This window comes from Schistocerca gregaria, chromosome 7 (genome assembly GCF_023897955.1).
Source record: "Schistocerca gregaria isolate iqSchGreg1 chromosome 7, iqSchGreg1.2, whole genome shotgun sequence".
In the NCBI taxonomy this organism is placed as follows: Eukaryota; Metazoa; Arthropoda; class Insecta; order Orthoptera; family Acrididae; genus Schistocerca; species Schistocerca gregaria.
Genome location: NC_064926.1, coordinates 123,148,568 through 123,170,042, shown reverse-complemented (window position 1 = coordinate 123,170,042; position 21,475 = coordinate 123,148,568). Strand labels below are relative to the sequence as shown.

Here is a 21,475-nt window from a genome sequence, read left to right as displayed (position 1 = left end):
TTTTTGAAAAACTTGTGTATGACTATGCTTGCGCACCAGAAAATGAGATAGACCCCTTAACTTGCTAGTATTGCTAGAAGAAAGACGTTTTAACGTGACAACATGGTGGAAATGATAATGTCTTTGTTCTCTTGATTTGATGTTCGAATCGTCTCCATCCCCAGTCTGCATATGTTCAGCGGACATTAAGATTACCTAGTGAATTGAATCTTATAGTGACTTCAGGAGTGAGTTATTCTGCAGAGTCTGATAGTAGAGCGTCCAGATACCTAACGCCTCCGAATTCTTCATGTCATACTTCTTAAACCTTTTAAAATAAAACAAACACTAGCATCATTTTACATTCCTCAACACATCCCCCTAGGCGCCGCGCACATTTCCCCCAGCGTGAGACTAGTTTCTTGATACTGTCACTGTAGAATGTTTGACTTTGTTGACGTAGGCACAACGTCACCTCTCTTGCACTCATTCGTCCCTATCAAAGTCCTGGAAGGCGTTCTTTAAGTTTTGTAAATACCTGAAAATCGGGAGGGACTAGATCAGGACTGTGTGGAAGATGGTTCATGACAGAGAACTCAAGGCGTCGGTTAGTTGCAAATGCGGCGATGGTTGTGCATGGTCTAGCATTATGACGCTGATGAAGAAGGTGCTCCACTTGCTGACGAACTCTTCGAATTGGAAACTCGATTACAGCACGCTATTTCTCACCCAACGACATAGTTTCTTCACATATCGCCATGTTACAAGACACAATTCGGAGCCATTTAGCAACAGCGGGCTGAAAATATGTAGAAATGAAGAATAATGATATAGAATTTTCGTAAAGTATCTTTTACTTAAAAAGCTTTAAGAGTTTTCATATAAAAAATTCGGAGGCATCACTTTTTAGCACACCCTCGTAGAGTTAGCGACAACTGTGTAAGAACTGGCGACGACAGTTTCGAAACTTGTGCGGGTGCAATGCAACGTATGGTTTCTTCGGCATGTGAAACTTGTGGCGAATTAATTACCGATGTATTGGAGTGGTAAAAGCAGGTGACAGAACTATGGTGTACCCCAGGGTATCTATTAAGGACAGTAGCAGATTAGTCAAGTGTATTGCCACGTTCTGTTGTTAGAGCATTGATGTGGGTATGCTAGTAAGGTGAACTCCAAGAAGTGTACGTGATAACGGGTTTCGATAGACTCTCTCTATGAAGAGACATAGAAACTGGCATAGGAATGCGTATGCAAAAACAGAGAAATGTAAAAATGCTGAATACGGCGATACGGTTGGCAACGCCTGTATAAGACAACAAGTGTCTGGCGCAGTTGTCAGATCGGCTACTGCTGCTACTATAGCAGGTTATCAATATTTAAGTGAGTTCCAACATGGTGTTATAGTCGTCGCACGAGCGATGGGACAAGTATCTCCTAGGTAGCGATGAAGTGGGGAGTTTCTAGTTCATACCATTTCACGAGTGTACCATGGATATCAGAAATCCGGTAAAATATCAAATTTACGACATCGCTGCGGTCGGAAAAAGATCCCGCAATAACGGGACAAACGACCACGAAGAAAATCGCTCACCGTGACAGAAGTGCAACCCTTCCGCAAATTGCTGCACATCAATGCTGGGCCATCAACAAGTGTCAGCGTGCGAATAATTCAACGAAACATCATCGATATGGGCTTTCGGAGCCGAAGATCCACTCGTGTACCCTTTATGACTGCACGACGCAGAGCTGTACGCCTCGCCTAAGCCCGTCAACACCGACATTGAACTGTTGATGAGTGGAAACATGTTGCCTGGTCGGACGAGTCTCGTTTAATTTTTAAATATGGTTACTTGCTGAACACTTATATGACATTCTTTCATTTTTTTATATCCAGAGAAATGATTTAGTAGTTCCTACGTAGTAATGTTCTGTGTTAACTTATCTGTGCGATATCGTGTGTCTAGGGCCTCTCGTCGGGTAGACTGTTCGTCGAGTGCAAGTCTTTCGATTTGACGCCATTTCGGCGTCAGCTTGCACACTTAGAGTAACAGAAATTCTTCTACAGAATATCAGAAGTTATCGAAGAGAAACTTTTTAAATTTTACTTTGCTAACTGTCAGACATTTAGATCCGCGGATAAGTGATCAAATTCTTTGTTGCGATGTTGTGAATTTCTTTTTGTACCAAATAAAATCTTAATGTGGAATAATAAGTGTCATGTCCGCCTCCGGCAACTGACTGGTCAGCGTGGCAATATGTCAATCCAAAGGGCTCGAGTTCGATTCCCGGCTGGGCCGAAGATTTTCTCCTCTCAGGGACTGGGTGTTGTGTTGTCCTAATCATCATCATTTCATCTTCATCGACGAGCAAGTCGCCAAACTGGCGTCAAATCGAAAGACTTGCACTCGGCGAACAGTCTACCCGACGAGAGGTCCTAGTCACACGATGTCGTAAAGATAAGTTAACACAGAACATTATTACGTATGACATTATCGAATGAAATAACGCAAAACATGTCTACTTACGGATTTGTCTCATACAAGATTTTGAACTGTTGTAAGTGCAAATGTTGCTGAACGTAGTTGTTTTAGATGTTGTAAGTGCAAATGTTGCTGAACGCAGTTGTTTTAGATGTTCCATAATATGCTTTTTCCGATTTAAATACTTATAAATATAGAACCTAAGAATTTTGAAGTTTAGAACCTACTTATTATTTTCTTGTCGCCAATTACACTTACAATTGGTGTAGTATCCCTTGAAGTGCACAACTGAATATGTTGTGTCTTTTTAAAACTGAAGGTGACACAGTTCCCAGAAAACCACTCAGTGATACATTAAGGCATCCTCTATAATTTTTTCACTTTCTGTATGTGTACTAATGATTACAATACTTATGTCATCTTCAAAAAGAACTGACTCTGAATATTGTGAGTCATATAGCCAAATGCCTTTAGCAGATCGCAGAAATACCAGCTGGCGTTATTTTGTTATTTAATGCTTGTAAAATTTGGTGAGTGAACATGTAAATGGCAGTCTCACAAGGGGAAGCCGCGACGTTGGGATCACAGATTTACTTCAAACTTTCTTCACCATTAGTAGGCCATTAAAACAATAAATGTGAATTTTACAAGAGAACCGTGTATGAGGCAACGGTTCGACTCCCGCTCAGATTTCCGAGTTAATGCATTTTTCTTCTTCTTTTTTTCATCCCGGGTCAGGGTATTTAATTTATATGACATTTGAGAGGTAATATAATGAAGTTGCAATTTATGTTTGCTGTGTGTGGATGACAAATAGCATCCTGCAACGTGTGATGTCGCGAGCATGTCCAACGCGTAATTGTACATTACTACTGTGGCCTGAAACGTTGTGACTTACTATGTTACTGATTACGAATAACGTCATTCGCACTATTATTTATCGACGTTTGACGTGGATTTTCCAAGCTTGGCGTTTGAAAATTTGATGACCAACAGTAAATAGTCAAATAACATATGGAACTCACTACAACTTCACGAAAATGCACGTGCTTTTTCACTATATTACCTCTCAAACGTCATATAAATTAACTAATATGACCAGTTGACCAGTGATGAAAAAAATGGAGATTAAAAGGAGCTAGAAAGCTAGCCAACTTTTTATTTTTTTATTTTTATTTTTTTTATTTATTTTTTACTTCGTCGTTGTGGACGTCACGACGTCACACGATATCCGTTGAAGTTCGTTGTTCATCTTTTCACTCAGCTTTTTTTATAAACCCCTGGATCACCATGAACTCTGGCACTGAGCACCTATGCACAGATACATCAGTTACGTAACAGACGCGTGTAACTTCACTTACGATTTTCCCGAAGTTTCCAGATTATTGTTTCAATGGCCCACTAAAGGCGTCCAATGTTTGAAGTAAATTCTTAATCCCACAGCTGTGGCCTCCTCTTGACAGTAGAACAACTGTGCTGTAATCCAATTCATGATTTGCTGAGGATATTATTGTTGCTCAGGTGAGACACTATTCTAGACTAGCGTGGCTCCGGTCATTGTAGATTACAATGTGAAAGACCTTCTACATTCAGCTTCAAGCGGGGTGCAAGTCCCTTGGGAGACATTTGCGGTCGTATGTCGGTATGACCTTTTCTGCATCTTATTCTCTCAGAGATCATTTCCTGCAGTTCGCCTCCATTTAGCAAAATCGCCATGTATACAGCCTGCGTTGCAGCACACTCGGTTAAGGTACGCCTCCGCGCTGCAGGCGAACCTGACGCACCTGTCTCGGCGCGACCACGTGCCCGGCGTGGGCACGGGCGTGGCCAAGTGCCCGTACGACCCGGCGGACAACTCGACGGCGGTGTGGGTGGAGCGCGGCAACCCGGGCGGCCTGCCGGGCCTCTACAGCGGCACCAACGCCGAGTTCACCAAGGCCGACACCGTCATCTTCCGCACCGACCTGCACAACCTCACCACCGGCCGCCGCGAGTTCTCCTTCAAGAGGACCCTCAAGTACGACTCCAAGTGGCTCGACAGTGAGTACTACCCCTACCTTTCTCTACACATTCAGCTTCCCTGTTCATTTCCTCTTTGCTTGTATAGTACTTCAAATTTTCTCAATTCTGTGGTGTCATTCGTTAATGTATAAACAATAATGTGATTACGGACATCGATGAGGTTGGATTACCTTGTTAGATACGCTAGTCGGCCTTTCGACTCGTACTGAAATTATCCTGGAGGATGTGGCACATGTCGGAAGAACACTAATACTAAAAGGTTACTTAGTTTGTAGCAGGAGAGAATGTTCTGCATGAAGGCCAGAGTACCTAGGAACACAAGGTGTTTCCTGCTTGGTGTTACGCTGGTGACCGATTTTAGAATCACATGAAGGAATGTGCACTAGAGACCGCCATGACAGTTCCCAACATTTTCTACTGTTTTGGTTGCCGTGAGACATGAGGCTCTACAAGGTCCGATGGCGTGTGAAATGGAAAACACAGTGGCGTGTGAAATGGAAAACACAGTGAAAATATTGCTGAAGCTTTGCACAGATGTGTTGGGTAGTGTCTCTAGTACGCCTGTCGATTGCGTCACGTCGCTCTTTTCTTTCTGAGCGCACAGTGAGCACGTAAAGATGCCTAGAACAATAGTGTCTCCCGCCATGTATGAGAGCCTCGTATGAAATTTCTCCTGATGTCGCGCAGCCCGCATAACGCAACTGTCATACATTTCCCTTTCCTTGACAATTCTCACTCTGTAGGGGCAGTGAAGATGCTTCTGCAGCGTGTTCTATGGGAAGCGTTTGATTACCCACAATAGAGGCAGTAAGTGACTCTCCTTGAGTTTAATCGCTGCTCACATGGACCCCTAGCTATGAAAACGTTCTGGTGCAGACAACGAGATGCAGACCAGCGTAGAGAATGGGCAGGAAGCAGAGGCGGTTTGTTTCTATGACGAGGGTATTGGAAAGTTGGTACAACGCTGCGACAAATGTCTAAATCGGTGCGGCGAATATGTAGAGATGCATCTGGAATATGTAGCTAAATGTTGCAAATAATACGTATTTGATTTCCACAGTGATTTAAATTTTGCTACCGATCGGGCCTTGCTTTCCAAATAGGCCTCGTATTTGACGAAATATTCTTAATTATGCGAGTTATATACTTGTGAATGATGTATGACGTATAAGAGGTATTTTGGGGATATTGGTGATCCTTCTGTTGCAGAGTTTTATTGTGTGTAAAATTCTGTTTATTTTTAAAGTCATTTCCGTAACATACTGCCGGTTCGGCCGTACTTCGTCAGCCATGAACCCTCTTGTACATAGCAACGGAACATCTCTATACCTTGGAACATTTGATATTTGCAAATGAATTACTTTTCTTTAATGTCTTAACAATTTTCCCTGTCTCGAATGGTGTTACTTGACCTTGGCTTCATTTTCAAAATATCTCTAACTTTCAACTGGTTTTCGATAGTACCGTCCGTCCGCGAAGATTCTCCGCAGCGAAAGTCTCGCCAGCACGTGTTCCGTGAACCTGCATTGGTAGGGTGGGTTATTAGTGTTACGTGTACGTTGCAGCTCTTAGTTCCGTTATAGCCTAGTTCTTATGTAAGCTGAGTGTAGTGAAAACGCTTGGCACTGCAGGGGAGCAGTTTTAGTGGAAGAGATTTTCTGTACCGAAGGAAACTTTAAGAAGCATGTGAGGCGCCAATTTAGATATCGTTTCGCTGCTTCGAGATGACCACATCGCTACACTGTACCCTGTACGTGATTTAATCCGCAAATTCCAGCCAACAAGTTTAGTTCACGATGCCCTACGAACTGATTGCCCCACAGTTTTAACAAAATGGGTGCTTGACGACTTTTTGGATATCATGCTGCGGAGTCCAACAGAATAACTGAGGAAATTATCAAAAGAGGCTGAAGTCTCTCGTACGACAGCGCGTAGGGTCTTAACCAAAGAACTGGGGATGTATACGTACAAAATTACTACTGTCCAACATTTACGCTATATGGACAAGACAGAACGATTAGCGTATTGTGAATGGTTTCAGCGATTTGCTAACCACAATCGAGTTAGTGTTCCAGATCGAACTTGTTTGGCTGATGACGCTTGGTTCCCAAAATTCACGAATTTCGTTAACAGGAAATCCACATCTCTTAAGCAAAATACGATTGCACGCAGAGGAAACCGGAGTGTCGCTTGCCACAACACGAGCAAGAATTATACGGTCGATCTTTTTCTAAACTACCGTCGCTTCCCAAATTATTTTGTCCGTTTCTTTCCCGGCTGAACGAAGATGATATCAGTCATTAATTTAACCAATATCGTAACGCTAATCATAGGGACTGGTGTGCCCTATGATTTACAGATGAAATCTTTAGAGACAGAGTAATTACGAAAGATTTCTGGCCCCCGCGCTCACCAGATCTGCCTCCGCCCGACTATGTTCTCTGGGATGTGGTCAGAACTTTAATGTATGAAAAGAACCCATACACAATAAATGAACTGAAGCCATTCGATTACACTTGTAACATTTTTAAAGGTGCTTGCAAATAAATGTAAAATGGTTGAACTGAGCCTTCAAGAAATTGGGAAACTTTTTCAGCACCTACTGCGATATTGGTAAGTACACTGTATTTAATTGTAATCAATACAATTAATTAAACTGTTTTAATTGTAACGATATTGAATCCTATCGCCTAACATGACTGTAGCCACTACCAGTGAATCTCGGCCCCTAGCTTACACAACGACATTACTTGCTCTCAAGCTTACGAGACCCGCAAGGCGAGACACTTGAAGCCTGCTACTGCAGAGAAGCTTTCTACAACTTCTTAATTTGATTTCACTTACTGATTATCGGTATGTAGTAAAGCAATAATTTAACACACACATTATTAAATACAGTTTTAACAGAATTTTTTCGATTGTAACAGCTTTAAATTTCAATATAATATTTGTTTCAAGTACATGACCATAATATACCTTGGAAAAGTGGTTCAGATTTGAAAGAACCTTAGTTTTCTGGAGGTCTCTGTTGTTTAAGAAAAAGCCTACGGTGTGCATAAACCGGATGTCATCATTTGAAAATGGAATCTACATCTACATCTACATCCATACTCCGCAAGCCACCTGACGGTGTGTGGCGGAGGGTACTCTGAGTACCTCTATCGGTTCTCCCTTCTATTCCAGTCTCGTATTGTACGTGGAATAAGAAAAAGCATTGAAGGTATATTACAGGGCTGGCTATACTGAGAAGTGTTTCAAGATAGAATACTCTTCCCTACAAATGTTTAACCTTGCTGTTTTATTCATAGCTGTATGACTGACGTTTAGTTGTAAAAGCACATTTGACTGACACAAACTTCTAAAGCACAGCTGAGCAAGCTTTCTCATTAAAACGTATGTGACTTTTGTTGAGTATACTAACACAACGAACTAATAAAGAAAATAAAAGCAAAGGTCTGCTAGTGAAAATACATCGAATATGATGAATACATATAGTCTAAAAATTTTTGACACTATATCAATAAAAAGGAAAAGTCAAGTGGATGGTTTCAATGCATAAGGTATTCTACACAGTCTTCCCTCACTTGAGAATAACTCAGAGAACAATCATACAAAGATGCGAAACTGCCAGTAAAATTCACGCGGACTTGAATGTCGGTTATATCATCGATCTGTTGACGTTTCATGTTAATTTACTCACTGTGTCCTTTTATGGTATATTCGTATTCATTACATGAAGTCTCCTTACCCGTTGAAGATACCTACAGAAAATTGTTATTAGCTTTTCAGTCAAGTCTTAGTAGACGCCGTTGTTTTGTTCTGGAGACGATGTATGTGTTTGTCGTGATGATTCTTTCCAGAAAATAAGTGTTCGCGTTTTTCATTTCAATCAAGATGCGGCAGGCGTCTACGAATTCTTGCTTTGTTGCGATTTCAACATGTGCGGCTTAGACTTTGCGCACACTTTTCTCTTCGTGAAAAAATTCTGGAGAATGTCTAGAAAACATGATTTATATATTTTCAGCTTGTTGCTGCATTGCAGTTTGTGAGACAACAAGAGAGTCAATACTAATTATGCGTTACGTCTGCAATAACGTAATCTTTACGTGAATGGCGCACTGCTATACGGTTTTCTATAGGTCTAGAGAAGAAGATGTGACTTACATGTGACTTACAAAAATGTAAGGTGGTATTTGAAAACGACGTACTGGTGTTGATATATTCGTTGTGAACAAAGCTGTAATGTCTCCCTGGCAGCTAAAAATAATTTGCTTTATTTTTTTTTTGTTTAGCTTTGGGATAAAAAGTTACTTCGTATGGTCAAAATGGTTAGCGTTACTTATATCTGTGCCGTATGGCCAAACTGGGTAGCGTTACTTATATCTGTGCCGTGATATAGCATCGAATATTTATGCTTCATGATGGTATAAAGCCGAAGTCGCAATAGTAGAATTAAACGTCATACAGCCTTAAGGGAAAATGACTACAACTACTATCGCTTTCGCCGTAATAACCTTAGTGTAATTAATTAAAAATAATTTTATTTACAAAGCATCTTCTGTGGTCCCTCTGGAAACATGAATACATGTGTTTTTACGGTTTGGTTGTTGTATGTCCTTAAAAAGTTGTGTGAACTTAACATAATTATTTACTTGACTTCTTTGAAAACATTCGTATAGGCTTTGGACTGGTGTTATAGGAAGTAAATGAAAGATCACCAGAATGTTTGCATACGGTACAAAAGCTGATGCATACAGGCGCAATAATATTGCGCCGTTGAGATGAAGCAATAGCAAAAAATGAACTGAACATAGTGAACCGTTCAATATACATACGTGTATGTTAGCTAATACTGATTTTCTCTGAAAGTATACATCGTCTCCAGAACAAAACAGCGGCGGCTAATGTGACTTGACTGAAAAGCTAACAACAATTTTCTGTTGGTATTATCAACGGGTAGAGAGACTTCGTGTAATGAAGACCCACGTACCATAGAACTATAGGGTGAATAAATTAATTAGTTCGTTGTGTTAGTGTACTCAACAAAGGTCACATACGTTTTAATAAGAAAGCTTTCTCAGCTGTGCTTTAGAAGTTTGTGTCAGTCAAATGTGCTTCTACAACTAAATGTCAGTTATACAGATATGTGTACAAACAGCAAGGTTAATCATTTGGAGGGAAAAGTATTCTATCTTGAAACACTTCTCAGTCTTACGCCTCTAGCCAGCCCTCTAGTAGAACTACAGTACGTTTTCTTATTCGATTTTCAAATGACAACATCCAGTTTATGCGCATCCCAGGCTTTTTCTTAAATAACAAAGATCGCTAATGACTTAATTACTGGAGATATACAGAAGGTTATTAGTCTAAAATCTTTCGTTATATATGTACGTTAGAGGAGCCAAAACAAATTGAGTGGACAATCGAAGTAATGGAGATAGGCTGCTCCCTTTCGTTTGTTCTACCAGCGTGCTACGGTGATGTGGGGCCGGGGATTTCAGAGTGTTCCACGGAGGCAGACGTGCACCTCAGACAGATAACAAATCATGACTGTGATAAGTAATACCTTATGAGGGCCCCTCGTAGCGTGCGGGAGTTATTCTTGGTCATCTACATCTATATATTCATGGCTACTTTGCAGATCACACTTACGGGACTTGCAGACGGTTCATCGAACCACCTTTACACTAATTCTCTATTATCCCCCTATCGAATAGCGCGCGAAACAAAAAAACAAAAAAACAACAGCTATATCTATCGGTGCGAATTTTGATTTCCCTTATTTTATTATGATGATCGTTTCTTCCTATGAACATCGGAGTCAACAAAATATTTTCACATTCGGAGGAGAAAGTTGCTGACTGAAATTTCGTTAAATGATCCCGCCACAACGAGAAACGACTTGGTTTTAGTGATTTCCACGCCAAATCCCATATCATATCCGCGACATTTTCTACCCTATTTGTCGATAGTACAAAACATGCCATCCTTCTTTGAACTTTCTCCGTTAATACAAGATGAGAAGGGTCCCACAACGCTCAGTATTCCGAAACAGGACGGACAGACGCAGCTTAGGCAGTCTATTCAGTAGATTTGTTTCACTGTTTAAGTGTTCTGCCGATAGAACGTTGACTTCGGTTCGTCTTCCGCACAATATTTTGAGTGTGTTCTTTGCCATTTAAGTTGTTCCTAATTGTAATTCCTAGTTATCTAGCTGAATTTGTGGCTTTAAGATTTGATTGATTTGTCGCGTAACCGAAGTTTAACGGGTTCCATCTATCACTCGTGTGCGTGAACACACACTTTTCTTTGTTTAGGGTCAATAACCAATTTTCGCATCATACATACATTTTATTTAAATTTTGCTGTTGGTTTTGATCTTCTGATGACTTGGTTAGATGATAAACGGCAGCATCATGTCCAAATAACCTAACGCGGCTGCTCCGATTGTCTCGTAAATCGTTTATACTGAGTAGTAACAGCACAGGGGCTATGACACTACTTTGGCGAACTTCAGAAATCACTTCTGTTTTACTCGATTACTGTTTCCGTCATTTACTACGCATATGAAACGATATTCCATAGGCCGACAGTGTGTCTGAGTGGTCCTAGGCGCTTCAGTTTGGAACCGCGCGACCGCTACGGTCACAGGTTCGAATCCTGCCTCGGGCATGATTGTGTGTGCTGTCTTTAGGTTAGTTAGGTTTAAGTAGTTATTACTTCAAGGGGACTGATGACCTCAGATGTTAAGTCACATAGTGCTCAGAGCCATTTGAACCATTTTTTAATTATTTTTTTTATTCCATAAGCACGCAGTTTGATTACAAGGCGCTTGTGAGGTACAGCGTCAAAAGCCTTCGGGAAATCCAGAAATATGGAATGAATTTCAAATGCCTTGTAGACAGCACTGAACACTTTATGTGACTAAAGAGTTAGTTGTATTCCATAAGAACTATGTTTTCTAAATCCGTGTTAGGTGTGCGTGAACCGACCGTTCTCTTCGAACTAATTCATAATGTTCGAACACAATTTATGTTTCAAATTTTGCAACATATTGACTTTATGATATAGGCCTACAATTTAGTGGCTTACTCCTATTGGGTCTCTTGAATATTGGTGTGACCTGTGTAACTCTTTGTGGCAACGGCCATGCTGCAGTGGATACACCGGTTCCCTTGAGATCACTGAAGTTAAGCGCTGTCGAGTGTGGCCGGCACTTGGATGGGTGACCATCCAGCCGCCATGCGCTGTTGCCATTTTCGGGGTGCACTCAGCCTCGTGATGCCCAGTGAGGAGCTACTCGACCGAATAGTAGCGGCTCCGGTCAAAGAAAACCATCATAACGACCGGGAGAGCGGTGTGCTGACCACACACCCCTACTATCCCCCCTCCTCAACTGAGGATGACACGGCGGGCGGATGGTCCCGATGGGCCACTTGTGGCCTGAAGACGGAGTTCTTTTTGTGTAATTCTTTGGGTACGGATCTTTCGTCTAGCGAGCGGTTGAATGTGATTGTGCGGAGCTACTGCAACAGCTTACTCTGCACGGAACCTAACTGGTACAGAATCTAGCTCGGAAGACTTGCTTTTATTACTTGATTTAAGTTGCTTCACTGCTCAGTAAATATTGACTTCTGAGATATGTTGGTAGCTCTTCTCGATTAGAATTCTAGGATATTTACATCGTCTTTTTTGGTCAAGGAATTTCGAAAGGCTGTGTTTTGGTCCGCCCAGTTGACAGTGCGGTCTAACGGACGGCTTCCCGGGCGGGAAGGTGCGCCTGGTCTCCGGGACGAATCCGCCCGGGGGATTTGTGTCGAGGTCCGGTGAACCGGCCAGTCTGTGGATGGTTTTTAGGCGGTTTTCCATCTGCCTCGACAAATGCGGGCTGGTTCCCATTATTCCGCTGCAGCTTCACTATGTCGGCGATTGCTGCGCAAACAAGTTCTCCACTTACGCGTACACCACTATTACTCTACCACGCAAACATAGGGGTTACATTTTTCTGGTGTGAGACGTTCCCTGGGGGAGTCCACCGGCGGCCGAACCGCACAATAACCCTGGGTTCGGTGCGGGGCGGCGGAGGGGTGAAGTGGACTGCGGCAGTCGCCGTGGGGTTGTGGACCACTGCGACTGCGGAGTGGACGGAGCCTCTCTGTCGTTACTAGGCCCTCGGTTAACATACGATACAATACAATACAACCCTTTTTTAGCAGCACTGTCATCGATAGTATTTCGAATGCTATCGCGCAGAGAAAGAGCATATTTTACACATGACACATGGCCAGGATCTCTTTATACAGGGAATAATCTTGTGACGCCTTCCACGAGAATATGTTTGCCCCGAATGCACTGGCTCCAGTTTGCGGGGGAGCGACAGCAGGTTTCAGAGGTCGCGCCCGCCGCAGCCGCCGTAGCACAGCCGCCCTCTGAGGCGGCGCCTCCACGGGACCGATGCCACTCCCACCAAACCGCTAGGGGCGGCCCGCGTCGTAAAGCGCTAATCCGTGTAATTGGGTGACGCGCGGCGCGTGGCGCGTGACGGAGCCTTTCGCTCTCCTGGCTGCGGATCCGGGCCACGTCTCGCGAGCTAATGCAAATAAACGGCGAGCCGGCATTTATTGGGGTCGTTACGCGCCGACTTAAGCCCCGCCCTCGTATATTGCCCGGCCGCCGTCGCCTCGCGGGGCTGTAAAATATACGATTATTACGCCAAATTTTTATCCGTTTCAAGGTTTTACTGCTCGCCAGAAATAACTTTACGTACGGCAGAGTGGGGCCATTAGGAGAAAGCTAGCCGCACTTTCTCGCGCCGCCGCCACCGCGCATTCGGGCCACGCGAGGGCGTTAAGGCGGCCGCGCCGCCATTACCGGGAGCTGTTACTTTTATTGCGACAGCCCATTGCGGGCCCGCGGCGTGCCCCAGGCGTGTGACTTATTACATTTCGCTCTTCTGCCTAACAGGGCGCCGTGTCATATACTCGGCAAGTATCTATTACAGTCTTCGAGAAAGTGTGTGTCATGTCACGTGATGCAGCTGCGGATACTTTATCAACTCCAATAAAAACGGATCAAGCATGCACGCTTTACGGTATTATCTTGCCTTTACTGCCACATGTTCTAGACGTAATTCAGAACTTTATTGATCATATTTTCTAAAATAATTGTCTTTATTGACCTGATGACGCACAAGCGTCCATTCTGCAGCATCATTAGGTTATGTCGTGAGTCTTCCCGAAATGGTTGTTAACACATAATAGGAAAAGCCTTAAGCGAGGAATCCTGTGCGTACCATTAAGTTACCCACCCGTGTAACTACACTCAGGAAGAAAATCGATGCGCCAAAAATACACTACTGGCCATTAAAATTGCTTCACCACGAAGATGGCGTGCTACAGACGCGAAATTTAACAGACAGGATGTATATGCTGTGATATGCAAATGATTAGCTTTTCAGAGCATTCACACAAGGCTGGCGCCGGTGGCGACACCTACAACGTGCTGACATGAGGAAACTTTCCAACCGATTTCTCATACACAAACAGCTATTGACCGGCGTTGCTTGGTGAAACGTTGTTGTGATGCCTCGTGTAAGGAGCAGAAATGGCTACCATCACGTTTCGGACTTTGATAATGATCGGATTGTAGCCTATCGCGATTGCGATTTATCGTATCGCGACATTGCTACTCGCGCTGGTCGAGATCCAATATCTGTTAGCAGAATATGGAATCGGTGCGTTCAGGAGGGTAATACGGAACGCCGTGCTGAATCCCAACGGCGTCGTATCACTAGCAGTCGAGATGACAGGCATCTTATCTGCATGGCTGTAACGGATCGTGCAGCCACGTCTCGATGCCTGAATCAACAGATGGGGACGTTTGCAAGAGAACAACCATCTCCACGAACAGTTCGACAACGTTTGCAGCAGCAAGGACTATCAGCTCGGAGACCGTGGCTGCGGTTACCCTTGACGCTGCATCACGGACAGGAGCGCCTGCGATGGCGTACTCAACGACGGACCTGGGTGCACAAATGGCAAAACGTTATTTTTCCGGATGAATCCAGGTTCTGTTTACAGCATCATGATTGTTGCGTCCGTGTTTGCGACATCGCGGTGAACGCACATTGGAACCGTGTATTCGTCATCACCATAGTGGCGTATCACCCGGCGTGATGGTATGGAGTGCCATTGGTTACACGTCTCGGTCACTTCTTGTTCGCATTGACGGCACTTTGAACAGTGGACGTTACATTTCAGATGTGTTACGACCCGTGGTTCCACTCTTCAGTCGATCCCTGCGAAACCCTACGTTTCAGCAGGATAATGCACGACGGCATGTTGCACGTCCTGTACGGGCCTTTCTGGATACAGAAAATGTTCGACTGTTTACCTGGCCAGCACATTCTCCAGATTTCTCACCAATTGTAAACGTCTGGTCAATGGCGGCCGAGGAAGTGGATCGTCACAATACGCCAGTCACTATTCCTTATGAACAGTGATATCGTGCTTTAGCTGCATGGGCAGCTGTACCTGTACACGTCATCCAAGCTCTCTTTGTCTCAATGCCCAGGTGTATCATAGCCATTATTTCGGCCAGAGGTGGTTGTTCTGTGTACTCATTTCTCAGGATCTATGCACCCAAATTGCGGGAAAATGTAATCACATGTCAGTTCTAGTGTAATATATTTGTCCAATGAATATCCGTTTATCATCTACATTTCTTCTTGTTCTAGCAATTTTAATGACCACTAGTGTAATAACTAGCGTAACCACCAGAATGTTGAATACAAGAATGCAAACGTGCACGCATTGCCTTGTACAGGTGCAGATGTCAGTGTGTGGAATGGAGTCCCATGCCTATGTCACTTGGTCAGCCAGTACAGGGACGGTTAATGCGATTTGTGGATAACGATGGAGTCGTCTTCCGATGACGGCCCACATGTGCTCAATTGGAGACAGATCTGGTGACCTAGCAGGCCAAGCCAGTATGTCGTCCCTCTTGCAGAGCATGTTCGGTTATAAGAGCGGTGTGTGGATCAACGTTATCCCGTGGGAAAACACCCACTGGAATGCTGTTGATGAATGGCAGCACAACAGGTCGAATCACCAGATTGACTTACAGACCTGTAGTAAGGATGCGTGAGACAACCACGAGAGTGTTCGTTTTGTCATACGAAATCGCACTCCATCCCACAGATCCAAGTGTATGTCCAATGTGCCTAGGCTGCATTCAGGTTGGTGGCAGGCGGTCACTTGACCTCCTCCTAACCAACACACGCCCATCACTGGCAGGCAGGCAAACCCAGCTTTCATCAGAAAACATAAGAGATATTCACCCTGCCCTCCAGTTAGCTTTCGCTTGACTTCACTGAAGATGCAAATGGCCCTGGTTTAGGTTGAGTGGGATGCAAGTTACTGGACGTCTGGCTCGGAGCTCTCCTTGAGCTAAGCAGTTTGTAACATTCATTATGCAACAGTAGTGTCAACTGGTGCCCGAATTGCTGCTGCAGGCAGAGTACAATTGGAACAGCATATGAGTGGTTTACGTAATATCTACAGAACAGTGAGCAAAAAGCCTCTATATAGGGTTCAAATGATTCAAAGGAGTTTGCCACTTCACCTAACTGCGGTGAAATTACATTAGGTGTTCCTCAAGGTTCTATCATGGGTCTCCTCCTGTTCTTGATGTATCTGAATGACCTCCCTCCGTATGTGAAACTCGATGCTGAACTGACACTGTTTGCTGGTGGTTATTTTTTTTTTTTTTTGTCATCAGGCTACTGACTGGTTTGATGCGGCCCCCGCCACGAATTCCTTTCATGTGCTAACCTCTTCATCTCAGAGTAGCACTTGCAACCTACGTCCTCAATTATTTGATTGACGTATTCCAATCTCTGTTTTCCTCTACAGTTTTTACCCTCTACAGCTCCCTCTAGTGCCATGGAAGTCATTCCCTCATATCTTAGCAGATGTCCTATCATCCTGTCCCACAGTAGTGTCAACTGGTGCCCGAACTGCTGCTGCAGGCGGAGTACAATTGGAACAGCATATGAGTGGTTTACGTAATATCTACAGAACAGTAAGCAAAAAGCCTCTATATAGGTTTCAAATGATTCAAAGGAGTTTGCCACTTCACCTAACTGCGGTGAAATTACATTAGGTGTTCCTCAAGGTTCTATCATGGGTCTCCTCCTGTTCTTGATGTATCTGAATGACCTCCCTTCGTATGTGAAACAAGATGCTGAACTGACACTGTTTGCTGATGGTCATTTTTTTTTGTCATCAGTCTACTGACTGGTTTGATGCTGCCCCCGCCACGAATTCCTTTCATGTGCTAACCTCTTCATCTCAGAGTAGCACTTGCAACCTACGTCCTCAATTATTTGATTGACGTATTCCAATCTCTGTTTTCCTCTACAGTTTTTACCCTCTACAGCTCCCTCTAGTGCCATGGAAGTCATTCCCTCATATCTTAGCAGATGTCCTATCATCCTGTCCCTTCTCCTTATCAGTGTTTTCCACATATTCCTATCCTCTCCGATTCTGCGTAGAACCTCCTCATTCCTTACCTTATCAGTCCACCTAATTTTCAACATTCGTCTATAGCACCACATCTCAAATGCTTCGATTCTCTTCTGTTCCGGTTTTCCCACAGTCCATGTTTCACTACCATAGAATGCTGTACTCCAGACGTATATCCTCAGAAATTTCTTCCTAAAATTAAGGCCGGTATTTGATATTAGTAGACTTCTCTTGGCCAAAAATGCCTTTTTTGCCATAGCGAGTCTGCTTTTGACGTCCTCCTTGCTCCGTCCGTCATTGGTTATTTTACTGCCTAGGTAGAAGAATTCCTTAACTTCATTGACTTCGTGACCATCAATCCAGATGTTAAGTTTCTCGCTGTTCTCATTTCTACTACTTCTCATTACGTTCAGCTTTCTCCGATTTACTCTCAAACCATACTGTGTACTCATTAGACTGTTCATTCCGTTCAGCAGATCATTTAATTCTTCTTCACTTTCACTCAGAATAGCAATGTCATCAGCGAATCGTACCATTGATATCCTTTCACCTTGTATTGTAATTCCACTCCTGAACCTTTCTTTTATTTCCATCATTGCTTCCTCGATGTACAGATTGAGGAGTAGGGGCGAAAGGCTACAGCCTCGTCTTACTCCCTTCTTAATACGAGCACTTCGTTCTTGATTGTCCACTCTTATTATTCCCTCTTGGTTGTTGTACATATTGTATATGACCCGTCTCTCTCCCTGTATCTTACCCCTACTTTTTTCAGAATCTTTAAGAGCTTGCACCATTTCATATTGTCGAACGCTTTTTCCAGGTCGACAAATCCTATGAACGTGTCTTGATTTTTCTTTAGCCTTGCTTCCATTATTAGCCGTAACGTCAGAATTGCCTCTCTCGTGCCTTTACTTTTCCTAAAGACAAACTGATCGTCACCTAGCGCATTCTCAATTTTCTTTTCCATTCTTCTGTATATTATTTTGTAAGCAGATTCAATGCATGAGCTGTTAAGCGGATTGTGCGATAATTCTCGCACTTGTCAACTCTTGCCGTCTTCGGAATTGTGTGGATGATGCTTTTCCGAAAGTCAGATGGTATGTCGACAGACTCATATATTCTACACACCAACGTGAATAGTCGTTTTGTTGCCACTTCCCCTAATGATTTTAGAAATTCTGATGGAATGTTATCTATCCCTTCTGCCTTATTGGACCATAAGTCCTCCAAAGCTCTTTTAAATTCCGATTCTAATACTGGATCCCCTATCTCTTCTAAGTCGACTCCTGTTTATTCTTCTGTCACATCAGACAAATCTTCACCCTCATAGAGGCTTTCAATGTATTCTTTCCACTTATCTGCTCTCTCCTCTGTATTTAACAGTGGAATTCCCGTTGCATTCTTAATGCTACCACCGTTGCTTTTAATGTCACCAAAGGTTGTTTTGACTTTCCTGTATGCCGAGTCTGTCCTTCCGACAATCATATCTTTTTCGATGTCTTCACATTTTTCCTACAGCCATTTCGTCTTAGCTTCCCTGCACTTCCTATTAATTTAATTCCTCAGCGACTTGTATTTCTGTATTCTTGATTTTCCTGCAACATGTTTGTACTTCCTCCTTTCATCAATCAACTGAAGTATTTCTTCTGTTACCCATGGTTTCTTCGCAGCTAACTTCTTTTCCTTCCCAACTTCTGTGATGGCCCTTTTTAGAGATGTTCATGCCTCTTCAACTGTGCTGCCTACTGCGCTATTCCTTATTGCTGTATCTATAGCGTTAGAGAACTTCAAACGTATCTCGTCATTCCTTAGAACTTCCGTATCCCACTTCTTTGCGTATTGATTCTTCCTGACTAATGGCTTGAACTTCAGCCTACTCTTCATCACTACTATATTGTGATCTGAGTCTATATCTGTTCCTGTGTACGCCTTACAATCCAGTACCTGATTTCGGAATCTCTGTCTAACCGTGATGTAATCTAATTGAAATCTTCCCATATCTCCCGGTCTTTTCCAAGTATACCTCCTCCTCTTGTGATTTTTGAACAGGGTATTCGCTATTACTAGCTGAAACTTGTTACAGAACTCAATTAGTCTTTCTCCTCTTTCATTCCTTGTCCCAAGCCTATATTCTCCTGTAACGTTTTCTTCTACTCCTTCCCCTACAACTGCATTCCAGTCGCCCATGACTATTAGATTTTCGTCCCCCTTTACATACTGCATTTCCCTTTCAATGTCCTCATATACTTTCTCTATCTGTTCATCTTCAGCTTGCGACGTCGGCATGTATACCTGAAATATCGTTGTCGGTGTTGGTCTGCTGTCGATTCTGATTAGAACAACCCGGTCACTGAACAGTTCACAGTAACACACCCTCTGCCCTACCTTCCTATTCATAACAAATCCTACACCTGTTATACCATTTTCTGCTGCTCTTGATATTACCCGATACTCATCTGACCAGAAATCTTTGTCTTCCTTCCACTTCACTAACACCGACCCCTTCTATATCTATATTGAGCCTTTGTATTTACCTTTTCAGATTTTCTAGTTTCCCTACTACGTTCAAGCTTCTGACATTCACGCCCCGACTCGTAGAACATTATCCTTTCGTTGATTATTCAATCTTTTTCTCATGGTAACTTCCCCCTTGGCAGTCCTCTCCCGGAGATCCGAATGGCGGACTATTCCGGAATCTTTTGCCAATGGAGAGATCATCATGACACTTCTTCAACTACAGGCCACCTGTCCTGTAGATACACGTTACGTGTCTTTAATGCAGTGGTTTCCATTGCCTTCTGCATCCTCATGTCGTTGATCATTGCTGATTCTTCCGCCTTTAGGGGCAATTTCCTATCCCGCCCTCTTTGACAAGGCCGTTGGCAGAATGAGGCTGACTTCTTATGCCGGAAGTTTTCGGCCGCCAATGCTGATTATTTATCAAAATTAAGGCACTGGCTGGGATCGAAGCCGGGACCGAAGACGTTTTGATTATGAATCAAAGACGTTACCCCCTTTTTTTTAAAAAAAATGAAAAAAAAGGGAAAGAGTATTTTGGAAGGTTTGTTTTTCTGCTTTTTTTACTTTTATTTCATTTTTATTTTTATACAAATGGATAAAAGAAAGGCCGTTCCTCTTCGGCTACATAAACAGAATAATAGGAAGTCGTCCCGTTACGACAAAGGATGCTCCATACTACAGCCCGCTGCGAATTTTCGATGACTGTCTTTTCGTTGCTGTGTTGTTTGCGTTGTTTGTTCAATCTCATAAAAAAAAAGGAACTGGGAAGAGGTGCTATGGTTATCTTCTCATGTCATCGATAATCCAGCTGCTAGGCGGATTATGGAATGCGCTCCAAAGGAAATTTGAAAAATATTGCCTATATTTATGGTTCTTGGCGATAACAGAATGTCGTTCGTTGAGGTAATACCAAAAATCGGGTACTGTCTTTTCGCCATTACCGAAGAGGTAATGAACAGCGGGGCCGCTGATCCACGTCACAGAGTTCGTTTGTGCTCTTGGGAAATAAATCTTATCGGGGAAAAGAAGTGATCGGGTAGTTACCCTGTCGGGAGTCGTGCGTGTGAGAAAAGCCAATATCTGACGCACCAAATACCATACGTCCTTTGCCGACCCGCATTCGAAACGATGTTTATCCGTGTCAATCACTTGGCATGTGGCACACAAGGGGGAATCAGCGAGGTGGATGTGATGTAGGTGGGACTGGCACAACTGTTTCCCATTAACAGTTACGTACCATGCAGATTGCACGTCAGTATCAAGGGTGGTGGCATTCACTGCCTGCCACACAGCGCGCCACTTTTTATTGGGGTGTTTGCTTTCAATCACATTCGGCGCCATGTTCATTTGCATGGCAGCATATATCACCCTCGTCATCATCAAGCGTGTGGGTAGTAGTGCAGTGCGGATGTAGCTTAATTCAAGGAAGAATTGGCTAATGTAGAAGAAAGGTGCTGGGATGTTCGATATCATCACAGGGGGTGCGAGTGAGATTGGTCGTAAGGCTTCCAGTAAGAGACTTGTGAGGCACGTCGGACTTCATCGCCACAGTTGCAGGTGACAGCTGACGAACAGGGCCTTCGCTCTGTTCTGAACATGAAAAGGCCTAAACCCCCTCTGCTCCTCGGGAGGGTTAGGGATTCGTAACGAATCTTAAATAACATGCCCGTATTAACAAAGGATCCCAAAACCGCCAACATGCGGTGAGCCAGTGTAGGTGGTATGGGGAGTATGTGTGCAAAATGGGGGATACGTGACGCCAAATAGACGTTAGCATATCGTGTCCGTTGCAGGAGGTCTAGATGTCGCAGACGGTGGTCACTTATTCCTGCTCTCATCTGATTCAATAAACGTCTGCAGTTAACGGCTGTTGAACGCTTCATGTCAGATGTGAAATCAATGTCAAGACAGCGGATTGTGTCACTGATTCGTAGCGGTGCGACGCTCTCG

At 43.4% G+C, this 21,475-nt stretch overlaps 1 protein-coding gene across 2 annotated transcripts in view; it reads left to right on the top strand.

Annotated features, from left to right (window-relative positions):
• Positions 1 to 21,475, top strand: part of LOC126282014 (semaphorin-2A-like) — a 408,361-nt gene that overhangs the window by 296,060 nt on the left and 90,826 nt on the right. For both annotated transcript variants that reach the window (XM_049981407.1, XM_049981406.1), the window contains exon 6: positions 4,229 to 4,499. In XM_049981407.1, coding sequence (XP_049837364.1) covers positions 4,229 to 4,499 — 271 coding nt within the window. The remainder of the gene's footprint in view (positions 1 to 4,228; positions 4,500 to 21,475) is intronic.